General features: G+C 40.0%; 1 protein-coding gene across 1 annotated transcript in view; it reads right to left on the reverse strand.

Annotated features, from left to right (window-relative positions):
• LOC117301853 (dual specificity tyrosine-phosphorylation-regulated kinase 1B-like) overlaps positions 1–27,076 on the reverse strand; it is a 49,438-nt gene continuing 22,362 nt past the window's right edge. The window contains exons 2-10 of the mRNA XM_033785845.1: positions 23,214–23,530; positions 22,642–22,830; positions 16,669–16,816; positions 15,397–15,683; positions 13,597–13,743; positions 12,228–12,365; positions 4,779–4,909; positions 4,024–4,202; positions 1–3,314 (exon numbers count right to left, since the gene is read on the reverse strand). Of these exons, the coding sequence (XP_033641736.1) occupies positions 2,533–3,314; positions 4,024–4,202; positions 4,779–4,909; positions 12,228–12,365; positions 13,597–13,743; positions 15,397–15,683; positions 16,669–16,816; positions 22,642–22,830; positions 23,214–23,530 (2,318 nt within the window). The 3' untranslated portion in view covers positions 1–2,532. The remainder of the gene's footprint in view (positions 3,315–4,023; positions 4,203–4,778; positions 4,910–12,227; positions 12,366–13,596; positions 13,744–15,396; positions 15,684–16,668; positions 16,817–22,641; positions 22,831–23,213; positions 23,531–27,076) is intronic.

A 27,076-nucleotide genomic window follows, 5' to 3' on the forward strand; every position in this document is an offset into this window, starting at 1 on the left:
TTAGATACAAATATAACAGGGGTGTGTTTTCGCAGCCGTAGCCGAAAACTGTTTTGGTTGAATTGGCCATTGGCTAATAACCACTGACCAATGACCAGTCATTGGTTACAACCGCCGAAGCGCACCCCATGTATAGGCTATGTCTGAATTGGCGGCTGCGGCTGTTGCTAAGGCTGTTGCTATGGGCCTCCTATACTTCAACACATGCTCCTGTGATGCTTATTAAAGCCAGAGCCGCTAATTCAGACCATGTCAAAACACACCGACAAATACCAGAAACTTGCTACAGCACCCTGCAGCACCTCAAGTTTCTCGCATCTGAACAGCCTAGGATTTAAAATCTTACACTAAAACAAAATTAAAACAGAACTTAGAGCATTTCAGAAGGAGAAAAAAAAGTAAAAAAGCACATAATAAACATAAACAAACTAATAAAAGTGGATTTTGTTTTTGGGTGGTCATGAAACATTTGGGGCTAAAGAATTTCAATCAAATCATGAAATGAATTTCAACAGAAACACTGTAGTAAAGCCATGCATGTACACTGGCCGCAGTGTTCTGCAGTGGATGTTTTTTGGGCAAAACTCTGCAGATTACACTGCAGTAACTTATGATCCATACAGAACACTGTCTGCATTCTGTAGACTGTTCTACCTCCATGGTATAATGCAGAATGCATGTACACTGGGCAGTGCGTTCTTTTGCAAAACTCTGCACATACAATACACTGAAGATCCATACAGAACATTGTCTGAATTCTGTACACTGTTTAATGCAGAATATCCACATAAGTTCAACATCAAAATAATTCTGCAGCCACTGCAGAATAGTTTCTACATTTCTTTGTGTAGTTTTGTTTTGTTTGACTGCAGCATCATTTATTTCAAAAACTTTCAAAAAGTGACTTGTTTTCTTAAGATGTGAGAGAGAAGACTTTAGCCCAAACGGTTTCATATTTTGGGAAGTAGCGTTCAGAATTTAAAAACCGAATTATGAGTGAAACATAATGTGGCCATCGTCATGGTAACAGGCAGCATTATCACATGATTCTTTTAAAAATTACGATCCCCATGACCTGGAGATTGTGTTGCCTTTTTGAAAAAATTCTATACACAGCTATTTTACATGTTATTCTGTTGCTATGGCAATGCAAGGCATGGCCAAACTGGATCTTATCTTTGCATCTGTTGCAGTTTCTTTCTTTCCATCTTGAGTGAATGTTGACTGTCAGCCATCCTTGTCCAGTTCCTAATGGACGTGGTAACCATCACAAGGTAGGAGTAAACCACATTATGAGCACCAGACTAAATTTTAAACAGGCCGTTAACGTTATTCTCAGATCCAGAGACAAAGAAACACTTGCTCGTCGAGAAGAATGATTAGACTTCATTTAAAAGTTCCAAGTAAAAGTCAGATTAGAAGTAGTTCAGAAGTTGTCCGAGATTTGAGAGTTATTTGAATCCAAGACTTTTTCCTTGCTTGCTTGGTGAAAGTCTCTGACGCAATCACAAATCATTTAACATGCTGTAAACTTGAAAGTCTCTCGTAAATCACCTATCACAGAAGACTCTATTCCAGTAGTTGATTTGTTGTTAAACATTGTCATTTCCATGGCAACTTGCACCGTAGCAAGATGTCGCTGCTAGCGTACCCGACTATGCACGGTTGGATATTATTTCCATGGTAACATACACAGCATGTTCATGTCATTTCCACGGTAACAGGCAATAAAAAAGGATGTTATTTCCATGGTAACGTGAGGCGGCGATTGGGCGCTCACATGATGTCTGACTATAATCACAAAGTAGACTAGTTGAATAAATTGTTTTTATTTCATCATATTAAAGCAGGAAACAAACTCACCCATACATTCACAATGGAAAAGGATTGAAACAGATCCACTCTGCAAGATCTTGGGCTGTTGCACTTATCATAGAGGGGTGTTTTTTGTATAAACACCAGAGAGGGGAAATCACAGCAAACTTACAACGAGGAAGGCTTCAGATAGTCCATCAAACCAGTAAACTGGCTCATCCTATTTACCACTTAAGGGGTGCTTCACAGTCAGAGGGACCGAGAGGCCCGGGAGGAATCTTCCATGCATATTTCGAGGGGGAATGTAGGAATATCACCAGGCATTGAGAAAAGGGAGGGTTTTTTTTGGGGGGGGGGGAAGAAGGCTGATCATCGGTCTACGGAGAATCCACACAAAGCCCATTCTTTAAAAAAAACCAATTTGATCAAAAAGAACAGTTTCCTTTATCTACATCGTGGTCTAGCTAAAAAAAATTGTCACTTTACAGACTAGAGGCCGAATCATACTCGTTGCGTCATCGTCTCTCAGTTGAGTAACCTCACCTCAAGACGCCTACTCATTGCATCTCAAACATCTCATGAGGTGCTACTACAACGTGGATCCATCCCAAATCCTTTGAATCTTCCACAACACACAGAGTCTGGTCCACCGCTTCCTGTACGTGTTACCGTCCACAGTGAGTGCTCAACGAGTATAAAACGGCTTCGTCACTGTGGTCAGTGGCTAACAACCGGACTTTGCTGGACGACCCCAACCATTGGCGACTCATCGCCCTGCCTCGTTGGTGGTTGCGTTGTCACTAGCGTTGGATTGACTGCCGTCTGTGCCGTTAGTGTATACCCATAGGGTGCCGTGCTCACTGCCGCGGCATAGTTAATATTAGCGTTCGTCGCGCTCTGTCCGTGTAAATGTGGGTTACTCGTTTGCGTGTGACTCCCACCGAGTAGGGAGTGGGTGTTGCCACCGTAACCCGCTAATTGCATATTCATGGATCCGCTCTGCGTGCAGTCCAACTGTCCATGATACATGTAGCCCGTGCTCGTCGTTGAGTCCGAGGGCGTGTAATGCACGTGCGGTGCTCCACCGGAAGACAAATTAGTGACCACTGGATTCTGAGATTGCTGCAGCACGACGGTGTTCGGCGTCACACCCGTCGTGGTGCTCGACGGCGACGCCTGCGGGTGCTGCTTTCGGAGGTGTCCGTGGGTGTGATACCCTCCATGGAAGTGTCCATGCGCACTATTGTTAAGTCTTGCTGCACCCGCCGTGAAAGAACTGCCCTCCGTCGGGGCCCAAGTTTGCGAGGAGGTTGCCGTGGCGACACCTTGAGTTGATGAGGGTTCGTAGTCCATTGATCCGGTTGTTGCGGTGTGCTGCGTTCCCAATGCGTGATGGGAACCGCCGTGGTGGGTACCAGCAGTGTTTGCCTGGGGAGGATCTGAGCGTGCCCGGCCACCTGAGCCTGATCCAGACCCTCTACTGCCTGCAGTCGCTCCTCCTAAAACGTAGAAGACAAGAAAAAAGTGATGAACAACTGAGCAAGAACACTGTAAAAAGTCACACTAAAGAGTTTTAGGACCATGTTTATGCTACACTTGCAAAATTTAAGACCAAAATATACTTGAATAAAGGAAGGAAGAAACAGCTTTACCTGCGCACATTTGGTTCTTTATGCGCTGATTAAAAAGTACACTGGGGCAAACCCCTTCTCTTTACGATAAGAGCATTGGGTTAATTTATTTGCGTTGCACAACACATGGGAACTACGGTTTTACGCCCTATCAGAAACACAGCAATAATGGTTTAGTGTCTTTCTTTAGGACACAAGTGTCACAAACAGAACTTAACCCACACTCTGCTGATCAGAAGTTAGGTGCTCTAATCCGCTCGGCGATAGCATGCCACATTGCTCTGTGATTTTCACTTTTTTTCTCTCAAATACTTGACAACTAATAAAGCTGAAACTTCTATAGGTACATTATATCCCACACATCTTCATTCACAATGAGTGGGGGTTCATGTCGTGGCCAAAAACTTGATCTATAAAAGATATCGAAACCCATTAAGGACACAAGTGCCACGACCAGGACTCGAACTCACACTCTGCTGATCAGAAACACCAGCGCTTGAGTATGGTGTTCTTCTCCGCTCGGCCGCGACAAAGTAGCAAAAACTTTACAAAGGAGTTTAAAAGCAAGATTCCTAACCTGAACTTGACCCTGATGAAGCATCTCCTCCGGTTGGTGGCGTGGCAGCCTGGTCCATGGCTGGACTCGTAGACGGGGTGTTACTTGTGTTTGTACTCTCATCCGCAGTGCGTTTGAAGAACGAATGTTGAAGAGCGTAGTAAGGTTTGATCCTTACTGCAGGGTCGTACTCCAGCATTCTGGGGGTCAAAGGTCAGGTAAATTAATGTCACTGAAATAATTGAGGATGAGCAAATGAAGAACTTAAAAGTGGTTTTAAGAAGACAGAGTAAATAAAATGTTTGGGGTCAAAATTGACCCCAAATCTTTACACAGTTGAAAACAGGCATGAGATTTGACGAACTTGTACATTTCTGAAAAACTTGTGAAGGCCTGAGTTTCCCTTATCCACACCTAGAACTTACAGGACTATACATCTTTGGAACTACTTGCATGGTGCATGTTTCCCTTCATCCTATGATCTTCCATCTTTTAAGAGGAATTGTAGCCCTTAACCTAGAGTGGCTTTTAGCCTTTTGGGCAACTTGCATACAAAATAATAAAAAAATAAAAATCACCAGAATTTGTTGAATCTTTCTCTCTCCTTTGGCGACTGTTTTTTTTTTTTTTTTTTTTTTTTAAATTGAAGGCTTAGAAAAAATCCCAAGAAATCACATGCCTATTTAAAACAAAGAACTTTGTGTTCTACACTTTGGGTTTTATTTTGACCACAAACTTTTTGTGATAAACTTTTGACCAAATACCTGATCACTTACCTTATGATGAGGTCCTTAAATTTGAGATAATCGGAGACAGAGTGGCCCAATTCACCTGCCCTCCGACCACCAGGTCCACCTGTTTCTACACCTAGAATATCATGCAGCTTTCTGGAGCCAGGCGTCTTGTACTGATGGGAGAAGAACATGAAGAAGAAATAGTTAACATTCTTCTGACGATGACTAGAGCAAGCTAGTAGAAACGTTGAGACCAATTCAAGATTTGACTCCGCGGTAGTGCAATCCTGTAAGCTCAAGTGGTAGTCCCAGCCAATTTTTCTATACCTTCCGCCCGGGTAGTAGTTAAAAAGCAGGACAGTTCTTTTCAGAACTGAGAAGTCTCCCTAACATCCGATAAATCTACTCCACGGCAGTAGAATACAGAAAGACGGTTCTCTAAGAACAAACTCTACCTGGCAAGTAGATACACACATGTGGTGTTACCGCAAACCAAATATATAGTTTAAATTTTCATTTATTAATTCTGGTCTTGAAGCCAAGTACTCCCAGAAAAGCGAACTCAATCACTGTACTAGCGAAGAAACCAACAGCACAGTTTATGAATCTTAACACCCGATGCATGAGATTTAAACAATGGCATCCGGCTACTACTTTTGTCAACAACCAAGCCCACTGAAAAAAACTTTTTTGTTCACCATTAGGCAACCACACAAACAAAACTACAGTCTTATGCAATAAATGAGCGAACATTATATTAATTGTCCGCAACAAAATAAATAAATACAAAGACAAAACAATGAGCCGGTTTTAAGAAAGCAAGAAACTCAACATACTGTTTAAATCGAGACACATTACTTCATGGTATCATTGAAGATGTTGTTAAGAATTCCTATTTAGTATGTAATCTTATGTAATAAGTATGTGGTGGTCGCGATTACAACTTCGTTTTGTGTCCCATTGTCCCTGATCACTTCTGCGAATGGACTTTAAAATTCCTTCAAGTAATCGTTGGTTTAAAAGGACTGTTCGGCCGTCGATCATCAGATTCTAAGCCTTGGTTTCCAGAGTTCCAGCCGTGAGGCCGGGTGGCGTACGATGTTCTGGCGGGCCAGCGGCCGTGAGGTGTGGCCGGTGCCGAGTGAACGCTCACTACCATACCCATTGATGTCCTTCACCAATCCTCACTACCGTTGAGTTGAGTCTTCGATGACATCTGGGATTCTCCACGCTGGTTCATCATCATCATCATCATCGCTAGACCCTGGCCTAGATTCTCACCATTATTGGAGGTACCTCCCCCCCTCAGTTGTCCCTCTCATTCTCGTTATTTTCTCACCACAATTATATTTATCTCGATGTATTTATTTAAATTCCCCTTGGGGTCTTTTGTATGTAATTTTCGTTGCTAATTTGGTATTATATTAAATAACTTTAATTTCTTGTTCCTAAACTTGACTCCATTTACATTCATTTCTATTGTTGGTCCTTCCCTTTAATGTTCTGTTATGTTGTTTCATTTTGGTATGTGACTTCGTAACAGAAATTTGGGGGCTTGTCCGGGAAAGAGACCATTAGCAAGTGTCATTTTTGCGGTTAATCAATATTTTTGGAAACCTTCCGAAAATGGCGGAAGCCCAAAAGAAACCGAAATTTAGTTTCCACTCTGCTGAAGAGTTCTTAAGCAGAACCGATTTAACGGTTGACATTGTTGATGAGTTAACCAAAGATCAATTGTGTGCAGTTGCACAAGTTCTTGGAGTCAAGGTATTCATTGGGGCGAAGAAGAGTTATTTAAACCGTACTGTTTGCCATGCTTTAGTATCAAATGGTTTAATTGAAAGTGATGGAAGTGTAACACAATTTGCGGATCCAAAAGAGCAAGCTGAGCTTTTGAAGCTACAATTACAACTTAAAGACAAGGAGATTGAATTAAGAGAGAAAGAAATGGCACATGAGTTCAAGCTTAAAGAGTTAGGAATGAAAGAATCCAAAGTTCAATCTTCAAACTCAACAAAAGTTGCTCACTCAGGGTTTGATTTTGGTAAGAACATTAGACTCGTTCCGAAATTTGATAGCAAGGAAGTGACACGGTACTTCACGTCATTCGAGGATTTGGCAAAAAAGCTAGAGTGGCCAAAAAAATACTGGACCACATTACTTCATACTGTTTTTGAAGGGAAAGCAAAGGAAGTGTACACTGCCTTGTCTTCCGAACAAAGTGGCGATTATGATGTAGTGAAACAAACTGTGTTAAAAGCATACGAGCTCGTTCCAGAAGCATATCGTCAAAAATTCAGGAAAATGAGACGAAGAAACAATGATGGGCAAACTTATGTTGAATTTGCACGGGAGAAAGCTAATGCTTTTGATCGTTGGCTCAAATCAAAGGAGATTGACAAACGTTTTGATAACATGAGGGAGTTGATATTAATGGAAGAATTTAAGAGTTGTCTTCCCAATGATATAAAAACACATCTAGCAGATAGAGATGTCAATAAGTTAGAGAAAGCTGCCAGAATGGCAGATGATTATGAACTTACTCATAAGCAATCATTTGGCTCTGACAATAGACATGACACCAGTCGCTCCAAATCGACAAAAGGGTCGAAGAATAGTGAACGGTCTGGTGATAAATCTGTCCAGTCCAGTGACTCTAAAACAGAGTCAGATCCTACAAAAGGGAAAGAAAATCCCACCGGGGTTTCAGAAAAGCCACATTGGCGGAAAAACCGGCCTGTTTGTAGTTTTTGTGGCAAAATTGGCCACACATTTGAAAGATGTTTCAAACGGAGGGACCAACTGGAAAAGCCCATTGCGTTTATTGCCAGTGAATCTTGTGGCGAAGTTGTCCTTCCAAAACACAATGTTGAGAAAAATCACATTGTTGAAATTCCTCTTAAAGTTGCGACTGGGGAAGAAAGTCAAGTAACAAAGCCAATGAACAATGGTTATGAAGCATTTATGTCTCATGGACGTGTTTCAGTTAATGGTGGTGTTGATTCTCATAAAGTTAAGATTTTGAGGGACACAGGGGCCGCGCAATCCTTATTGCTTAAAGGTGTGGTCCCTTCCTTAAGTGAATCTAGCCAAACTAGTGTTCTAATTAGGGGTGTAGAAGGTGGTTTTCTGAAAATACCTCTTAAAACTATACACCTTGAGTCAGATTTTATGACGGGGCCAGTCTCAGTTGGTATAGTACCCAGTTTGCCTATAGAGTGTGTTACGTTCTTACTTGGGAACGATATTGCAGGGGCTAATGTTCAATGTAATCCTTGTGCACAGGTTACCGAAGTCCCTCATAGTAGTGTAGACACAGAGCGTTTATCAGATGAATTCCCGGGCATTTTTCCCGCATGTGTTACTACACGTTCAATGGTTCGTGCCTCACAAAACGAGGACACATCTGAAATTTTAAGGGCCAATGATGATGAATGTTTTAAGCTGGCAGGAACATTCTTTCAAACTTTGAATGACAAAGTTTCCCGAGAGGAAAGGAATCCGAATCCTAATCTCTCGGTCCCTCTTGTATTGAATAAGAATGCACTAATTAAAGCTCAGGAATGTGACCCAGAGTTACGTAAAGTAGCTAGTGATGCACTTAGTTTACAAGAGGCTGAAAAAGTCCCGGTGTGTTATTTTTGGTCAAATTCTGGGGTGTTAATGCGCAAATGGCGTTCCCCCGAGGTACCCGCTGATCAAGAATGGCGAGTTTTAACTCAAATTGTGGTACCAAAACCGTTTCGGGCTGAAATTTTGAAACTAGCCCACGAACCACCCACTTCAGGCCATTTGGGCGTTCGGAAAACTCAAGACCGCATCTTGTGTCACTTTTTTTGGCCAAAGTTGTACCAAGATGTCGGCGACTTTTGCAGGACATGTCACACGTGTCAAGTAGTGGGAAAACCAAATCAGAAGATCCAAGTTGCACCACTTATTCCTATTCCTGCATGTGGACAACCATTTGATCGGGTCATAATTGATTGTGTGGGTCCCTTGCCAAAAACTAGATCTGGTCATATGTATCTTTTGACAATTATGGATGCGTGTACCCGATATCCAGAAGCAATTCCTTTGCGTAATATTACTGCCAAATCTGTGTCTGACGCTCTAGTTAAATTCTTCACTAGAATGGGACTTCCGAAAGAAATTCAGCACGATCAAGGTTCCAATTTTATGAGTAGAGTGTTTGGTGAAGTAATGCAAGCTTTGGGTATTGAACAAATGGTTTCATCTGCTTATCACCCTCAATCACAAGGTGCGTTAGAAAGATATCACCAAACCTTGAAAACAATGCTCAAGACCTTTTGTCATGATAATCAAGAGGATTGGGACAAAGGAATTGATTTCTTGTTATTTGCCACACGAGATTCACAAAACGAATCTACCGGGTTTAGCCCGTTTGAACTTGTGTATGGACACGAGGTTAGAGGCCCATTGAAATTGGTCAAAGAGAGATGGCTTGCCGAGCCACAGGTAGAAACTAACCTGCTAGAGTATGTTTGTTATTTCAAAGATCGTCTATATAAAGCATATGACATGGCTAAGTCCAACCTGTCTAATTCTCAAGAAAGAATGAAATCATGGTATGATAAGAACGCTAGGGAACGATCATTTCAGGTTGGAGAAAAGGTGTTGATTTTGCTACCAATTCAGGGCGAACCATTGAGAGCTAAGTTTAGCGGCCCATACATCATTGAGAGAAAACTCAATAGTGTCAATTATGTTGTCAAGACACCTGATCGTAGGAAAACTAGAAGGGTTTGTCACGTGAATATGTTAAAGAAATATCACGAGAGAATTTCTGAGACCAAACCTGTAGTTGTGACGTGTTCCTCTATAGAGATTAGTGAGAACAAGGTTGTAGATAACAATGAAAACGACGAAGATGTTAGATTTGCGTCAGTCACTAGTTCTCTCATGAATCAAAATTCTGATGTGTTAATGAACCTAGATTGTAAACTTTGTCATTTACCTGAACTAGAACACAATGAAATGGTTGAGATTCTGGAATCGTATGTGCAAATATTCCAAGATAAACCAGGGAGAACTTCAATGTTATTTCATGATGTTGATGTTGGAAATGCAAGTCCGATCAAACAACACCCATACCGTCTAAATCCGACCAAACTTGAGTATGTTCGTAAAGCAGTGACATACATGTTAGAGAATGACATAATTTCTCATGCTAATCAGAGCCCATGGAGTTCACCAGTTGTGTTAGTACCAAAAGAAGATGGAACACAACGTCCTTGTATTGATTATAGAAAAGTGAACTCTGTTACCAAAACTGATTCATATCCCATTCCACGGTTGGATGAGTGCATTGATCGAATAGGGCATGCCAAGTATGTAAGCAAGTACGACCTTCTGAAAGGGTATTGGCAAGTGCCATTAACACAAAGAGCTAGAGAAATTTCTGCCTTTGTAACTCCCGATGGTTTGTTTGAGTGTAATGTTATGCCATTTGGCATGAAAAATGCTCCTAGCACGTTCACAAGAATGATGAATCAAATTACTTCAGACTTAGATGGTTGTGGTGCTTACATAGATGATGTTATCATTTATTCTGATACATGGACTGATCATGTTGTTAGAACAAAAGCATTGTTTGATAAATTATCTGATGCTAATCTAACTGTTAATCTGAAGAAAAGTGAAATAGGTCAAGCTCATGTGACTTATTTAGGTCACGAGGTTGGTCAAGGAAAGGTTTCGCCAAAAGCAGCTAAGGTTCAAGCAATCAATGATTTTAAAGTGCCAGCACATAAGAAAGAACTCATGCGATTTCTTGGCATGACGGGTTTTTACCGTAAATTCTGCTCAAATTTTGCACATATCGCAGAACCGTTAACCAATCTGTTGGCGAAAAACACCAAATTTGTCTGGACAGAAAGTTGTCAGGCGGCTTTTGAGAATTTGAAAGGTGTGTTGACCCTTGAACCAGTTTTGATGGCAGCAGATTTTGGCAAACCTTTTAAGTTAGTAATTGATGCAAGCGATGTTGGCGTCGGTGCCGCATTATTGCAAGATGATGACGAAGGTGTTGAACATCCAGTTATTTATTTCTCGAAGAAATTAAATAAGCACCAAAAGAATTACTCAACAATTGAGAAGGAAACGTTGAGTCTCATGTTGGCAATTTCACATTTTGAAGTGTATGTTACAGGCCCTTTCCCAGTTACTGTGTTTACAGATCACAATCCATTGACTTACCTCAATAAGTTCAAGAACAAAAGCCAACGTTTAATGAGGTGGAGTCTGTTGTTGCAAGGTTATAATTTGGAATTCAAGCACATCCCAGGCAAACAGAACATAATTGCTGATGGTTTGAGTAGATCATGAATTTTTCAGAATTTAAGTTTAATGAGGTATTTAAGGATTAAGTCTGCTGTGTATTTGAATTGTATAAATCACAGTTTTGTAATGTGAGATTTATTGATCGATAACGGTTAGTTTGATGGCAAACAGTATTTACATCGTTATTTTGATTGGTAATTTATATTTTGGCAATTCAATTTGAAATCCTTTAATTAAGTAAATTTTTTTAATGTGAGATTACTACAGAAAAATACTTCATTATTGTCGTATTTTTCCACCCTGAGGGGGAGGGTGTTAAGAATTCCTATTTAGTATGTAATCTTATGTAATAAGTATGTGGTGGTCGCGATTACAACTTCGTTTTGTGTCCCATTGTCCCTGATCACTTCTGCGAATGGACTTTAAAATTCCTTCAAGTAATCGTTGGTTTAAAAGGACTGTTCGGCCGTCGATCATCAGATTCTAAGCCTTGGTTTCCAGAGTTCCAGCCGTGAGGCCGGGTGGCGTACGATGTTCTGGCGGGCCAGCGGCCGTGAGGTGTGGCCGGTGCCGAGTGAACGCTCACTACCATACCCATTGATGTCCTTCACCAATCCTCACTACCGTTGAGTTGAGTCTTCGATGACATCTGGGATTCTCCACGCTGGTTCATCATCATCATCATCATCGCTAGACCCTGGCCTAGATTCTCACCATTATTGGAGGTACCTCCCCCCCTCAGTTGTCCCTCTCATTCTCGTTATTTTCTCACCACAATTATATTTATCTCGATGTATTTATTTAAATTCCCCTTGGGGTCTTTTGTATGTAATTTTCGTTGCTAATTTGGTATTATATTAAATAACTTTAATTTCTTGTTCCTAAACTTGACTCCATTTACATTCATTTCTATTGTTGGTCCTTCCCTTTAATGTTCTGTTATGTTGTTTCATTTTGGTATGTGACTTCGTAACAATGTGAACCAGTGAAAGAGCAGGAGGACCAGTGAAATGACAAACTCACTGGTCCCGCTGGCCAGTCACTGAAAACAGAGTTATGGCAAACCCAACCAAGTCAGAGGTGTTCTGGGTCATTTTAATACAAATGTTTGTTTGTAGCTGTTGGGCACCTCTGAAAGACAGCGATTTGCTGAGAAGTCTCCCGGAAACAAATAAATATAAAGTACTGTACCTTCTTGCCGTCTCGTGTCTTCTTAAGAACCCAGACTTTATCCGTCTTGATGAAGTACTTGTGAGCTTTAGGAGCTTGATCTATAATGTGTGGAGGAGGCATGCCTAGAACCTCAATGATCTTATTCATCTGGTCCACCTACAAACAAAATAAGAAATACAAGATTACTATCACTGTTAAAGACACTGGACACTATTGGTAATTACTCCCAAAAAATTATTTTTAGCATAAAACCTTACAAATAATGAATAATGGGGAGCTGTTGATAGTATAACACATTGTGAGAAACAGCTCCCTCTGAAATAACAAAGTCATCGAGAAAGAAGTAATTTTCCAGGAATTTGATTTCGAGACCTCAGTATTAGATTTTGAGTTCTCAAAATCAAGCATCTGAAAGCACACACTTTTGTGTAACAAGGGTGTTTTTTCTTTCATTATTATCTTGCAACTTCGACGACCAATTGAGCTAAAATTTTCACAGGTTTGTTATTTTATGCATATGTTGAGATACACCAAGTGAGAAGACTGGTCTTTGACAGTTACCAATAGTGTCCAGTGTCTTTAAGGTAGCATCTCCAGTGTAGAGCAAATGCTAGTGCAGAATAACATTCATAGTGGGCACACGCCTCAATCTAATGGACTAGGGAACGTTCCACTGGACTGCATCATTGTGCCTCAGGGGGTGAATTTGGGAGGATCTTTCAAAATTATCTTCAGGCAGTGAAAGCCATTGGACACTTTCGGTAAACAGTATTGTCCAAAGTCCCACACTTTTTGTATCCCAACTAATATATAAAATAACAAACCTGTGAAAATTAAGGCTCAATCGGTCATTGGAGTCGGGAGAAAGTAACAGGAAAACCCACCCTTTTTTCCGCACGTTTCGCCATGTCATGACATGTGTTTAAAATAAATCCTTAATTCTCGATATCCAGAATTTATTATTGTTTTAATGTTTTCTCAAAAAGTAAAGCATTTCATGGAATAATATTTCAAGAGAAGTCTTTCACCATTAACTTCTGTAAACCCTGTAAGTTATTTGTAAATCTGTGAACTTTTTTTTTTTTTTTTTTTCCCTGTTCCAAAAGTGTCTTATGGCTTTAAGCTGCCTAGTTAAGTGTTGAAACGCATCCAAGCCGGCGGGGTAGAGATATGACAAGCTGACTGGTCCTGCTGAAATATTGGGAAATCTGTCCCCCATTTGGAAAATGAACATGGGCTGAAGGAGGAAGGTTCAAAAGAGGGCGCTATATCACAGGAAGTTTGTACACAGTTTGACGCATGGGAGGACAGAATCTCCGAAGGAACAGAGTCCACTGCCACACCAGACCCGTTGAATAAAAGAACACCCTGTTTTTTTCTTATTTACCTCGTTGGAGCCGCTGAACAATGGTTCCCCGGTGTGCATCTCCACTAGGATACACCCTAGACTCCACATGTCGATTGCCATGTCATACGGGATACCGAGAAGAACCTCTGGTGACCGGTAGAATCTACTCTGGATATACTGGTAGATCTGCAAGGTGGAAAAAAAGAGGTAAGATTTTAAAAACATTGTTACAAGGTTTTTGTTTTTTTATGCAAGTCGCCAGACACACAAGGCCTAAAAGCCACTTCAAGATGTGGGCTGCAATTATTTTATTCCAGAGGCCGTTGCCACCTACTCCTAGGGCTGAAACAGGGTTACCCCTTCACAGTCCATACGGATGTAGGCTTGGTGTTTCATTAAAAGCACCACACCCTTGGTAATTGTTCAAAGATCAGTATTTTCTCTTGGTGTATCCCAACAAGTGCATAAAACAACAAATCTGTGAAAATTTAAGGCCGAGTTGGTCATTGAAGTTGCAAGAAAAAAATGAATGGAAAAACACCCTTGTTACAGGAATGTGTGCGCGCTTTCAGATGACTGAGAAAAAAGGCTTTACACTTGAAGTCATTCTCAGATTCAAATATTTTGAGTGAGAAATTACCTCTATCTCAAAAACCAAGCTACTTCTCACAATGTTTTAAACTATCATCAGCTCTCCATTCCTCAAAATTATTTTGAGTAATTATCAATAGTGTCCAGTTTTGCCGTTAATCTTTCTCAGTTTAAGATTGAAAAGGGAAAAGAGAATTGAGCCTTATGAGTGTCACACTGTTAACACAATCACTTTAGAGTAGTCACCTACACTAGTCAGTAAATGACAATAGCCCCCTCTTGTGGGCATTGTGAGCAAGCTAATGACTTTAACAGAACTCCTCTCTGAAACTAAAGAGCTATTCTGATGACGCCACAGACTGTCAGGAGTCAGAACCAATGCCAAGGATAACATTATTGTATTTATGAGTTTATCATACAGTCTAATGCCACGATTACTCATATTACATGTACAATATTCAGAATGAAACAAATATGGTTATCAATTGGGACTGTGTAACTGTTAGTGGAAGTTAACAGGGGGCAATTCTATAGAGCTGCTTAAGCACAAAAATTGCTTTAAAAGCACGAAAATAGCTTGCTTATTTTAATAGGCCTACATGTTACTTGCCAAAATTTCATGTCATATACATTGCTTGTGACTGGTATTTAGCTGTTGTTTACTCAGCATAACAATTGAGTAGAGTCTTGGCCGGTAATCTGAGGAAGGATTTTTTGTTCAAGCAAAATTTAGTGCTTAAGAAGCTCTATGAAACTGGGCCCAGATTTCAGCATAAAGCTGCTTAAGCAGAGAATTATGCTTAGCAACTTTCTGCTTAACAAAAATAAGCAGGATACCACTCAAAGATTGCACATGTGAGATGGAACTTTGGCTGGTAAGCATACTCTGGTTTAATTTTGAACTGCTTAGCTATTTTTTAAGCCGAAGCGGCTCTATGAAATAGACCGATCCACTAAGCTCCGCCCCATTGCGTATTGACCAATCACAACGCAACGAAGGTCCGACAAATAAGGTCCGATGTGTGTGCGCTTATCTTGGCGCGCGCGGCAGAGTTGTGCAGAAAGGCATTGGAGAGCCCCACGTGTGCTTGCTCACACGTGCGTCGTGGGCGGAGCCTACTGGATCGATCTATTAGGCCTCTGTTTGTAAAGGCTTGAGATGGGGGCTATATCTGCCAAATCAAAGAAGCTTCATTAACTCCTTAACCTTTGACATTGAACCTTTGACATTGAACCTTTGACACTTACCCTTTGACCCAGTTGACACGAGCTCCCAAAGTCTACAATCTTAATTGCACTACGCTTTGGATTGCACAGTAGAATATTCTCGGGTTTCAGGTCGCAGTGAATAATGTTCAACTCCGGCGTGGCCAAGAACAACAGCGCCGTGCACATCTGCTGCGCAAACTTCCGCGTCAGGTTCAGCGACACACCGCGGAAGGTCGTGTTTCGCAAAAGGTCGTAGAGATTGTAGGAGAGAAGCTCGAAGACCAGACAGAGATGGTTGCGGAACATGAAGTGACGTTTGAGTTTGACTGCAAGAGAAAAAGAGGAAGAAACATTATAAATTTAAATTGTTGGTGGTTTCTGTCTTACCAACTACATGTACATTGTACGTCCCACTCTTTAAAACAAGTCTTAAGTGTAATTAATTATTCAATTGAATAATTTTTCACAATGTTACTTAAAAACACAGGACACTATTGGTAATTGTCAAAGCCCAGTCTTCTCTTGGTGTATCTTACCATATGCATAAAATAACAAACCTGTGAAAATTTGAGCTCAATTGGTCGTCAACCTTGCGAGATAATAATGAAAGAAAAAACACCCTTGTCATGTGAAGTTGTGTGCTTTCAGATGCTTGATTTTGAGACCTCAAAAATCTAATCCTGAAGTCTCGAAATCAAATTCTGGGAAAGTTACTTCTTTTTCGAAAACTACATCACTTCAGAGGGAGTCGTTTCTCACAATGTTTTATACTATCAACCTCTCCCTATTACTCGTTACCAGGAAGGTTTTATGCTAATAACAATTTTGAGTATTTACCAATAGTGTCCACTGCCTTTAATATGAATCTATTGAATGAGTGCAACCCTTGTTTTTATTTATGAGTTAAAGATTTAGTATTCATAACAATTCCTGGAATTTCATCCATTTTCATTTTGCAAAGGGCACCTCCATTGGAAAATCTTTTTGATAGGAAAATTATCCAGGGGCACCAAGGCCAACCAGGGGCAACAGAGAGCCATGTCATAAGGTGGACAACCTGTATTTGTGAAATTTACAAAAATTCATTCAGTCTTATGGGTGAAAATCACAGAAACTGAACTCAGATTGCTCTAGACACTAATACTAGCTACTACTAATACTTTAGTACTAGCCTCTTGTGATCGCTGTGGTCTTTAAAGGGTTAAGGCTGTTAAAAGTATGAATATTCATGAGTTAATCCCACCAATACCTCACCAATATAGTACTAGCAAACAGTGTCATGTTTATTCATGAGTTAATCCTAACACTCACCAATATAGTACTTGCAATCGGTGTCATGTTTATTCATGAGCTCCAGGAGGCGGACCTCTATCTGGGCCTGATTAAGGAAGGGTTTCTTGTTCTTGATTATCTTGATGGCTACATATTCTTGCTCTTGGTGATCATAAGCCTTGGCAACCTGAAACAAAACATAAAAACAAAACAAAATCAGAAATCTTTCAAATCAACGTTTCATGGCCTCAGATTTAAAGGGTCATTAATTGTGATTTCAAACTCGTCTTAATCAAAAGGTTAAGTGAAAATTGCGTATTAAAAGACAAAATTCATAAAACATTTCTGTTTTTCTTAGAGACCACTCTTGATATGGGCCCTATAAACTCAAATTACCAGGAGCTCAAAAATATGCAAAAGCCAGAGCAGTTTCGTATAAGGACTACGATTGTTACATTTTACAATGATTCTCAAATTGCTTTTAATACAAACTAAAGCTGCCTCGAGTATTTTTGTATTGCAATTTAATAACAGTGAGTGATTTACCAAACGTATACTTTAAGGCACTGGACACGTTTGGTAGATTTGTCAAAGACCAGTATTCTTTCTTGGTGTATCCCAACATTCATAAGATAACAAATCTTGGAAAATTTGGACCCAGATGGTCATCAAAGTTAGAAGAGAATAATGGACGGAAAAAACACCCTTATAAAACTGCATTAATTTCAGCTTTCAGATGTCTGATTTTAGGTGTGAGTGAGAAATTAGGCCTACCTCTTCCTCAAAAACTAAGTTACTTCAGAGCTCTCCACTGCTCATTACCAAGTAAGGGTGTTTGTGCTAACAATTATTTTGATAATTTACCAATAGTGTCCAGTGCCTTTAAAAAAACCTCCACATAATCCAGATTGCTCCTCAATAATTACTCATCACAACCCATCCCTCTTATATATTAAAAACCCCTCCATATAACATAGTAGACTACTCCTAACTAACTACACAACACAACCCCAGTCTGTCTCACACCTTCTGATCCTACAGCGCCTCAATTTATAATAATATTGCAGAAAGTTTGTTGACCTACACACTGCGCACAATATTGCGACACAATCGCCAGACACATCAATATTTTATTCCTATGTTTTAATGTGCAGTAAAGCACTGAACCATATATTACATCATTATCTACGAAAACAAAACAAAAATTAAAATTTATTTAAAAAACTCATCCCAACACCCTGGAGCAACAGAGCATGTAAACCAATTTGCCATTTTTGTCTCTCACGTTTTTATGATCAAGTAAACATGCAAGTTCTCTCGGTAACATCGTCGGGACAAATTGAATGGGATGAGATCCTTGGCAGACACTTAATGGTTATTTTAGGCTAGAGCAAAATGATTGCCTCACAAAGTGATAAATCATCCACAAAGTGATTAAATTTTAGTGAACGGACACGTTCTGAAAAGCAATTCCAGGAAGAGATAAAACTATAAGCAATATGTCTCAATTTAAGAGCGATTGCAACAGAACAATGCTTTAAAAATGTTGGCCAAATTATAATTTTTTTGAACACATGGCCCAATTTCATCGAGCTCTGCTTTTTAAAGAAGACGATACTCTGCTTATTAGAAAAAATGAGCGGGGTACCAGTTACAAATCGTACATGTGACATGGTATGTTGGCTGGTAACCTTATTCTGGTAAGCATAATTTTGTTTAGCTTAGCTTATTTTTGTGCTTAAGCAGCTCTGTGCAAATTTCATAGAGCTGCTTTTAATCACACAAAAGTAGCTACATGTAAGCACAACAAAATGATGCTTACTACAACAAGGTTACCAACCAGACTTGCCATGTACAATTAGTGACTGGTATCCTGCTCATTTCTGCTGAGCAAAAAATTGTTGAGCAATTATTTTCTGCTTAAGCAGCTCTATGAAATTGGGCCAAGGCTTCATAATTAGAGCAACTGATATCATTTGTGTGTGAATTTGTTCTGCTGGCATTACGAGTTGGAGGGGGGGGGGGGATTAAAACAATAAATGTTTCTATTTTTAGAAAACATGAATGTGGTGCTATCTCACAATGGTGTGTCTGGCCCTGAACAATTTTTGTTTAAAGCTCACTACGACAAACAGGAAAGGTACTGTACAAACGATATTAACGAACAAAATAGAGCGCCAGTTCGGTAATCCGGAGGTTGTTGGTTCAAGTCCTGCTCCAGTCAATTTTTCTTTGTTCACAATAGACCATATTTAATAACCGCTTATGAAAGTCGCCATCTTGTAGGGCAAACGGTATGCGCGTCTAAACGCGTACATTGGACATCAATGAAGCACGCAGTTTGATTTCTACGGCAAATGCACGCCCACGCCCACAGACGCCATGTTGTAGGTCAGATATTTGAGCGGTGGCGTCATATTCAATACGGTCTATATCCAAACTATTATTACTATTAAAATTATATTTTGACATATTTTACATCCACACTGTAACATAGTTTTACGTGCTTCATGTCCGTAAATAACATCATCAAAATAAAAACGTTGCCATGGCAATCAACATCTAGTAACAGCTTGCTGATACAGCATAAAGGCCCACACAAGCAACAAAGAAGAAAAGAACACATGGTTTAAACAATGGCTTGGTCAACAATAACCAACATCTACTCACAGCAGTTTGACCTTTAAAATATAGGATCAGTTTTGTGGCAGTTAGTAATTCTATTTCTACCTCCATGGTAATTCAAATAAATAAATAATGATGTTATCTTTGTATGGCACCCTTTCTCATTGTATGCAGAACCCATTGTGTTCTTGTGGCTACAATTCCAAGAAAGCGCAAAGTCTCTGGAATTAGGATACTCACGCCTAAATTTGGACTAATACAATGTACTGACAGGTTGTTGATGTAAAACCTCAGGCTTTAGCCACTGCGACGAAAGTGAAACAAGTAGAGACATGTACTGCTCTTAATCCTAGCAGGCCTGATATCTACTACAAAATTAAACAATGCAGGGGCCATCTTGAATGTTGCATTTGTTTAACAACACAGAGATGAATATAAGAGTCTTCTCTTCGTTTTATGCTCGATATCAAGCATGTACCCCCCCCCCCCCAGGAATCTCAGTGGTTCTTTAGAGGTTTTTGGGGTTGGTTTTTCTTTTAAGGTGGGGGGGGGGGGGTGGGGGACACAAGCCAGAGCTTTGTATTGGGTAAGTTTGAGACTAAGAGGGACCAGGGGTGCGTTCCACTCGCCACGTTCACCAACAATTTCCAGTGGAACGAGTTGTGCGCCGCCACCCTTGGAGAACGTTGGCAAATCTACGCGAACATATTTCTGAGGTGTTGGCGAGTGGTTTTTAAAATGGCGGACAAAATGCGGTATTATTTTTTAGTCACACAAATAATTACAGCGTATATTCGGTGGTTGATAATGCAGATTTGAAATAACTAAGTTCATTAGTTGATGTCATGATGTACAGAAGAGGACTACATACAGCAAAAAAAAAAAAAAAAAAAAAAAAAAAACTAAGTACGGTGTCGTCATCTTCATTTCAGGGCTCCGTCATATTAACATCGCGTAATGCGCACCAATCGTTCCAAAGATACACAATGTTTGCGAGTACAGTTGCGATTCGTTTGAGCGAGTGGAACGCAACCCTATTGTTGTTTTTTTCGGCCATGTTATTTTTGGACGCCATTTTGGATTGAAAGCAGCAGCACAACCCTATGGGGAGACTAGTCTGGTATTCCCATGCCGTTTGTTTTTACACAAATGACTTCTCGTGCATGGTAAAAACAATCTCTTATTATGAGTCATTTGAAGCACGGATAAAATGACAAGAGTTTTTTTTACAGATGACAATTGTGTCCTTTTACCAACTTCATATTGAACCCAGGTTTCTTTACACCTTCTAGGGCCTATCATCTTTCTAACAATTCTACCAACAAAAGTGTCCCATCAACTTAGATACACCTAAACACAAACACCATGTCAACATTTGTCTAATTTCGCAAAACCCTTTAGACATCAATTGAAAAAGCATCCTTAAAATCGATCAGTCCTCAAATTATATTAAAACAATTACACACGCCACATCAAGGAAATGGCGATATTTTAGCGTAGGTGCCACTGAACTGAACAAATACACACACATGTGTGTACACCTAGCAACGTTAACACAACAGAACAAGATAACATGGCGGTTGGGGTGATCCACCCATTTGTTTATCCACCTGTATTGTTTATGACCAAACAGATAAACAAAACCCTAACATAATAATTAAAAAAAAAATTAAACAATTATAAGACAAGCAGCACCTGCCGTCCCAGCAATCCAAACAGAATTTCAAGGATAGATGAAATCAAGCGTCAATGTTTTATCTTTTACAATTAATTCACATTTTTGACAAAACTGAAACCAGTTCTTCCTTTTAAGAAAACACAAAACTCAAGTGAAAGTGGGTGAAATCAATTTTTATTTAAAAAAAAAACAAAAAAAACTTCACTTTACTGCATTTTTTCATTCCTGACAACACAGGCTCTAAATCATAGCCAATACATGTAGCTTGCAGGAATGATTTTGTACAGCAACAAATTTTGAACTAAACTTATTTTGTCAACACCTGATTACTCATATTGAGTAGCAAATCCTGGTAATTGAGTAGCAGTTGATACATTTTGTTTACGATTTTGCTCTGCTATACAAAGGAAGTCATCTGCTGACTTGCAATGTTTCAATTGAAATTAATAATCTATTTTCAAACATTCTGGATTTTACCAAACAAAATTTTAGAAGTTCATTTCCAACCAATACAGACAATATTTCCACATGAAAGACTCAAACGAGAACAAATTTGATCAGAAAAGAAAAACAATTTAAAAGCAACGAGAATTATTCTGAAAAACCTTTTGGATTTCACAAAAACTTGAACTTCATACAAAGTTCATTCCCAAACAAACGCAGAAAACATTTCCACATGAACGACCCAAAAGAAAACAAATTTGATCAGAAAAAAGAAAAGCGAATTAAAAATAACAACGAGAAGCCCTCCTTGTGTTCTTGGAGCAGAAAGGTACTCTCTCAACCCGCAACATTTCTCCGTCTCCCTCTCCTCTTACTGTAACCATGGTAACTATTAATGTTTCCATGGGAACTATGACTTTCATTCGTCATCATCTCTCACACACAAACCCTCCCAGGTGAATACAAAACAAACATGTTTTCTGCAGAATGACCGACCCCCAACAACAACACTACATGACCACGGATAACAATGGCAACCATCTTGGAATCATGAAAGTTATTGACAAAAATTCCTTTTTAAGACCCCAAGCTCTGCTTGATTAACTAGTTGCTTATTAAAAGTGACACTGCACAATTTTTAGAGAGAGTAGGGGGTTTCCCCGTTGTGACAATTCTGAGAATAACAAGCCTGTAGGGATCGACAAGAACTTGTTGGCCGGGACTTGGCCATAATGGCTCTGCCTACCCTAAGCAAAGAATCGGCGCTTACGGAATTCAGCGCTTGCAGCATCTTTGATTTGGTTTGAATCTTGAGTCGGATTATGGGAATCGCTTTTAATGGCTAAATTACAAGGGAATATAAACCACTCCTTGATGGCACTGGACACAGTTGGTAATTGTGAAAGACTGGTGTTCACACTTGCTGTATCCAAACATAAAATCTGTGAAAACTTGGGACTCAATTGTGTCATAGAAGTTGTAAGAAAATAATGAAGAAAAAACACCCTCGTTTGTGTGCTTTCAGATGCCTGAGAAACGTATCAGGCCTGATGTCTTTCTTAGACTCAAATATTCTAGTGAGAAATTATCTCTTTCTCCAAACCACGTTACCCCAAAGTAAGTCTTTATAAATGTTTTGATACTATCAACAGCTCTCTATTGCTCGTTACAAAGTAATACTTTATGCTTATTTGAGTAATAACCAAATGTGTCCAGTGCCTTAAACAAGCATCTTAAGAAGTCAGACATTCTTTAAGAAACCTCACCTGTCCAAAGGATCCTTTGCCGATGAGAGAGTCAATCTCGTATCGATCCTCCCACTTCTCCCCATTCTTGATGACGTAGTCGTAATTGTCGTCATCATATCCGTCATTATAGAGACGCTTTTCCTTCTTATGGCTTGTGTCGTCACCTTGGGCTGGTACGGCACGCCGTTTCTTCTTAGCATAATACACCTTGCAAGTAGCGTAAGAAGAGGAAAAAATGTTTTTAACTTATAATGGTGTGTCGTGGCCGAGCGGTCAAGTTCACCGGACCCAGTTTGGTCAGCAGAGGACTGTGGGTTCGGGTCCTGGTTAGGACACTTGTGGTAACGTGCCCCTGGTTGCAGTTGATCTGGGACGATAGCCCAAATCAGTTCAGGGTAGCCCTCACCTTGTGAGTTATGCAATACCTCACCAAAAAAAAAAATAAAAAAAAATAAAAACAATTTCAAAATGTTCTGCCAAACTGCTTTAAGAAATTGGGCCCTGGGCACCACAGAAAAAAAAGTACAGGGCACCACGGCATTTGCCGTGGCCGCAGTGGGTTATTCTGAAGCCTCCTTCTAATTACCTACCTCGTTTATATGTTTATAAGTCTTGATCAAGTCCACGCTGAGTTTGCGCAGCGGGGCCGTGGTGGCATCGCGGAATGTCTGCGGGATGCGGTTCTGCATCGCCGCCATTTCCTCCTTCTGATTCATGTAGCCTTGCTCCTCGAAGGTGCCTGCCTGCGGACGGGCTGTCGAGCGAGTCACGTGATTGGTCAGAGAGCCCGGAGCGGTCGCCATGTCGATGGTGTCTAGATGGCGACGGTGGTGGGACTCCACGTCCTCGTCGTCATGGTAACCGTTAGCCGTGGTGGAGTTTAGGGTATAGCGCTTAGCAGTTGGGCCTGTATGATAAAGGAAGAAACAATAAAACATAAGTTTTTTTGAAATTTTCATACGCAAGGTTGAGCTATGTTAACAACCCATCACAATGTGACTGAAAGATTCTTATGTTTTTTTAAGTCACTGTATTAAAATATATATACAGTTTGTAGGATTGAAAATAATCCTTAAATAAAATAGTAAAAGAAAATTAATGTATTTCTTCCAGGTTATTTGGAGCATTTTCAAGCCCACCACTACGACTTGGGGCTGTCGGTATTTCTGAAAAGTTTACGCGCTCTCATGTGTTGATAGCAATAGTCAAAGCTGTAGCCACCAATTCAAATACGGCTGCATTCCTGACCAAAAAGTCTGAAACTCTGATCTAAATTATAAGAAAAACAGCACGTTGAAGTAACCAAGAAAAAGGCAGAACCTACGAAAGCTTAGCACTAAAGAATCAGCGGTCGATTTCACCAAACTCTTCCTAACTTAGGATTTATCTTAGGACTTGGGACGAGTTACTCGTCCTAACTCGAGTTAGGATTGATCTACATGTAGAGTTTCGTGAAATCGGCTGCAGATCAAATACTCAGGATTTCTTTATAAGTGGAAAACAAATAACAGCAGATTTATTTCAATGGACAATCTTAAAAATTTCTCATCGCTGGTGGGAATAAAATAACACAGTGGCCATCTGTTGCCTCTTGTGTTGGCCTTGGTGCCCCTTCAAAAGTTTTCCATAGACTTTAAGATTTTCGAGTGCAAGAGCCCTCTGCAAACTGAAAATGGCCTTGCCTTCTCAAAGATGAAGATCCAGGCCTGGGACTGGCATAATGTAGATTCTTCTACAGTGCTATGCCTGCTTGCATTGCGTTACTCTACAGGCAACAGGCCTGTATGCTTCGTTTTTGAAAGGGCAAGGGCACCAAGGCATTTTCTCTTTGGTAAAGGGCATGAGAAAATTGTTAATTTCTTCTGATGCATTTCAAAGGCACCAAGGCAATGACCAAGGGGCATAGGGGCAATCACCTTTGTTACCTATGTGAAGTATCAGGCACAAGTCAGCCTTCCCTAAATTTGACATTACAAAATACAGTGTACTCATTATCAACAAAGCCTGCCACTGCAATCCTGCATGCCATGCTAAATGAGCCATGACAACAAACGCACGCTTTGCTCTAAGTAGGTCAGCGGTCATTAATGAAGTCTGGTGGGTCTGCATTAGGGGCTAATCAGGGCGCCAGGGTAATGACAGGTCAAGAAATCACACCCGATAGTCTGTCGGGCTACCGCGGTCAGTGAGATGACAGCGACGGCAGATGGCAGCGTGCAGGTGAGGTAACTGATTCCGTAGGAAGTTAAATTGAACTCATGGCAACTGGAAAGAACGGTGTTTTGGGGGATCATAAGCAGTTGTACCCCCAGGGCCGTTTACAAACAACGAACCACTATTTTAGCAGCCGGGATTTCATCCGATATGAAAACAAATCAGATCCCCCCCCCCAAAAAAAATATATATATATTATATAAAAAATAATCAAAATAAACCATAGAATGTTCTAGATTGCACAATAGGACTTTTAATACAAACTCCAACAACTCTGATCAATTTGTAATTCTTGCAATGAAGTTATCTATTGATAACCTAACATGAACACAATGTCAAAGGTCAAGTCCTGTCAAAAGGTCAAGTGCGTGTAAATTCCCCAATCGACCTATCACACAATAGTATGCTCTAGCAGTGCCTGGAGGAGCTATAAGTCAGAATTAGACAAAGTTGTGTCTAGAGTCAATAAAACCATAAAGCAAAGATATGAACAATCACACCAAGCGATTTGACTATCAAGGTCAAGTTGAAGTAATCTGGCACTGCTGTTGAGTGATATATTGTCTCCATTAGGAACAATAACAAGTGTGCAGGTACAACATGTAGGAACAAGTCATCATGTCAAACGAAACTCCAACGTTTTTATTTCTAAATTTCACTGATTTACATGTATTTGTTCTAAAACATGACAATTGTATATTTGGGGAGGGTGCCAACATACAATGCATTGTACATGTAGGGCTAGATAGACAGCTCAATTTGTAGAGCACCGGCACATTAATCCAGAGGTCATTGGTTCAAGTCCTCCTCTAATCAATTCTTCTTTGTTCAACCCAAAATTATATTTGGGAAGGAATGGGCCTACATTTTCACACACCCTTGATGCCAAAGTTTGCTACTTTCATGTTTGCCAAACAATAATATCAGGCAAACTTTTATTTTGAATTTTTAACATTCCAGGTTTACTTTGTAAGTACCATGTTTATGCCCTTTTTCTGAGGTTATGAGCCACTGAGTTGGGTTGTGGGTTGAAAATATAAAAATGGTCACACAAAATACATACATCTCACATGTATGCAGGCCTGGGGGTGTGGGGGGATCCACAAGACTGAAGAGCTTGTTGCTCAAAACGCTCATTATTTGCTTGTGGTATCTGCAGCAACACAATAAAGAAGACCTTTAGACTTTGATCCAAATAAAAATTTGAAATACAAGTACCTATTCCAAAACCACAGTCAAGAAGTTCTTGCTAGAATACAACACACATCTGAGTCAGCTTCCTTGTCCAACAGTTCTTAAATCCAAACATTGTCCACCACAAACTCTACTTGAAATATGATTTGTTTTCCAAATAAAAATGTGTTCAACTTTCAGGTAAGTACCCTATTCCAAGACATGGGCCCAATTTCATATAGCTGCTAAGCACGACAATTTGCTTTGTATGAAATTTCTGCCATTCATTCAGTAATTACCCCAACACCAATAAACAGAGCTCTTTGTTCAGTGGTCTGCCAAAATTTCAAACCACAAAGATGACCCTTCCACCTCCAGACTCTAACTCAGACCTTTCCCTGTGCTCAGACAAAGACATTCCAAACTTCAACACAAAAGGCTCTTCCTGCATCCCTAATAAGGCCTTACCAACACCCGGCTTGTCTTCTCCTGCCTCCTACAAAAACCCACAATCTCCCCAGGGGGTACAACATGAGGGCTAAAACGCAGACATGCTCCGGGCTACTGTTTTTCCATCATCAACAGTGAGAGTGAACAAAGATTTTTATTTTACTCAAATTTCAGGAAATGAAAAAAATATTCTTAACAAAACTGAGGGGGTGTATGGATAATATGGTTGCCGCAAAGTATTGTGTGTCGTAACTGGTGTCCATTTTGAGTTTGAATGATAATCTAGTTTAAGCTTGGGCGATAGCGATTTATTTTATTCACGATATATCGCCGACAATATATCGCGATATTCGATATAATCGCGATTAATTAAATTTGACATCATCAGTCATCAAACTCCAAGAAAGTTGTAGAAGAGACAGTCAGAGCATAAGAGAGGTGTTCTAATGACCTATTTCTCTGGTTTTACTCCAAACCTATGGGGTGCAAGATGTCTCAGCTAGCAAATACATCGCGATATTGCGACATTTAATCGATATCACGATATATCGCGATTTATCGCGATATATCGATATTTCGCGATTTAACGCGATATATCGATATTTCGATTAAAACC

The sequence above is a fragment of the Asterias rubens genome, chromosome 17 (assembly GCF_902459465.1).
Source record: "Asterias rubens chromosome 17, eAstRub1.3, whole genome shotgun sequence".
Lineage (NCBI taxonomy): Eukaryota > Metazoa > Echinodermata > Asteroidea > Forcipulatida > Asteriidae > Asterias > Asterias rubens.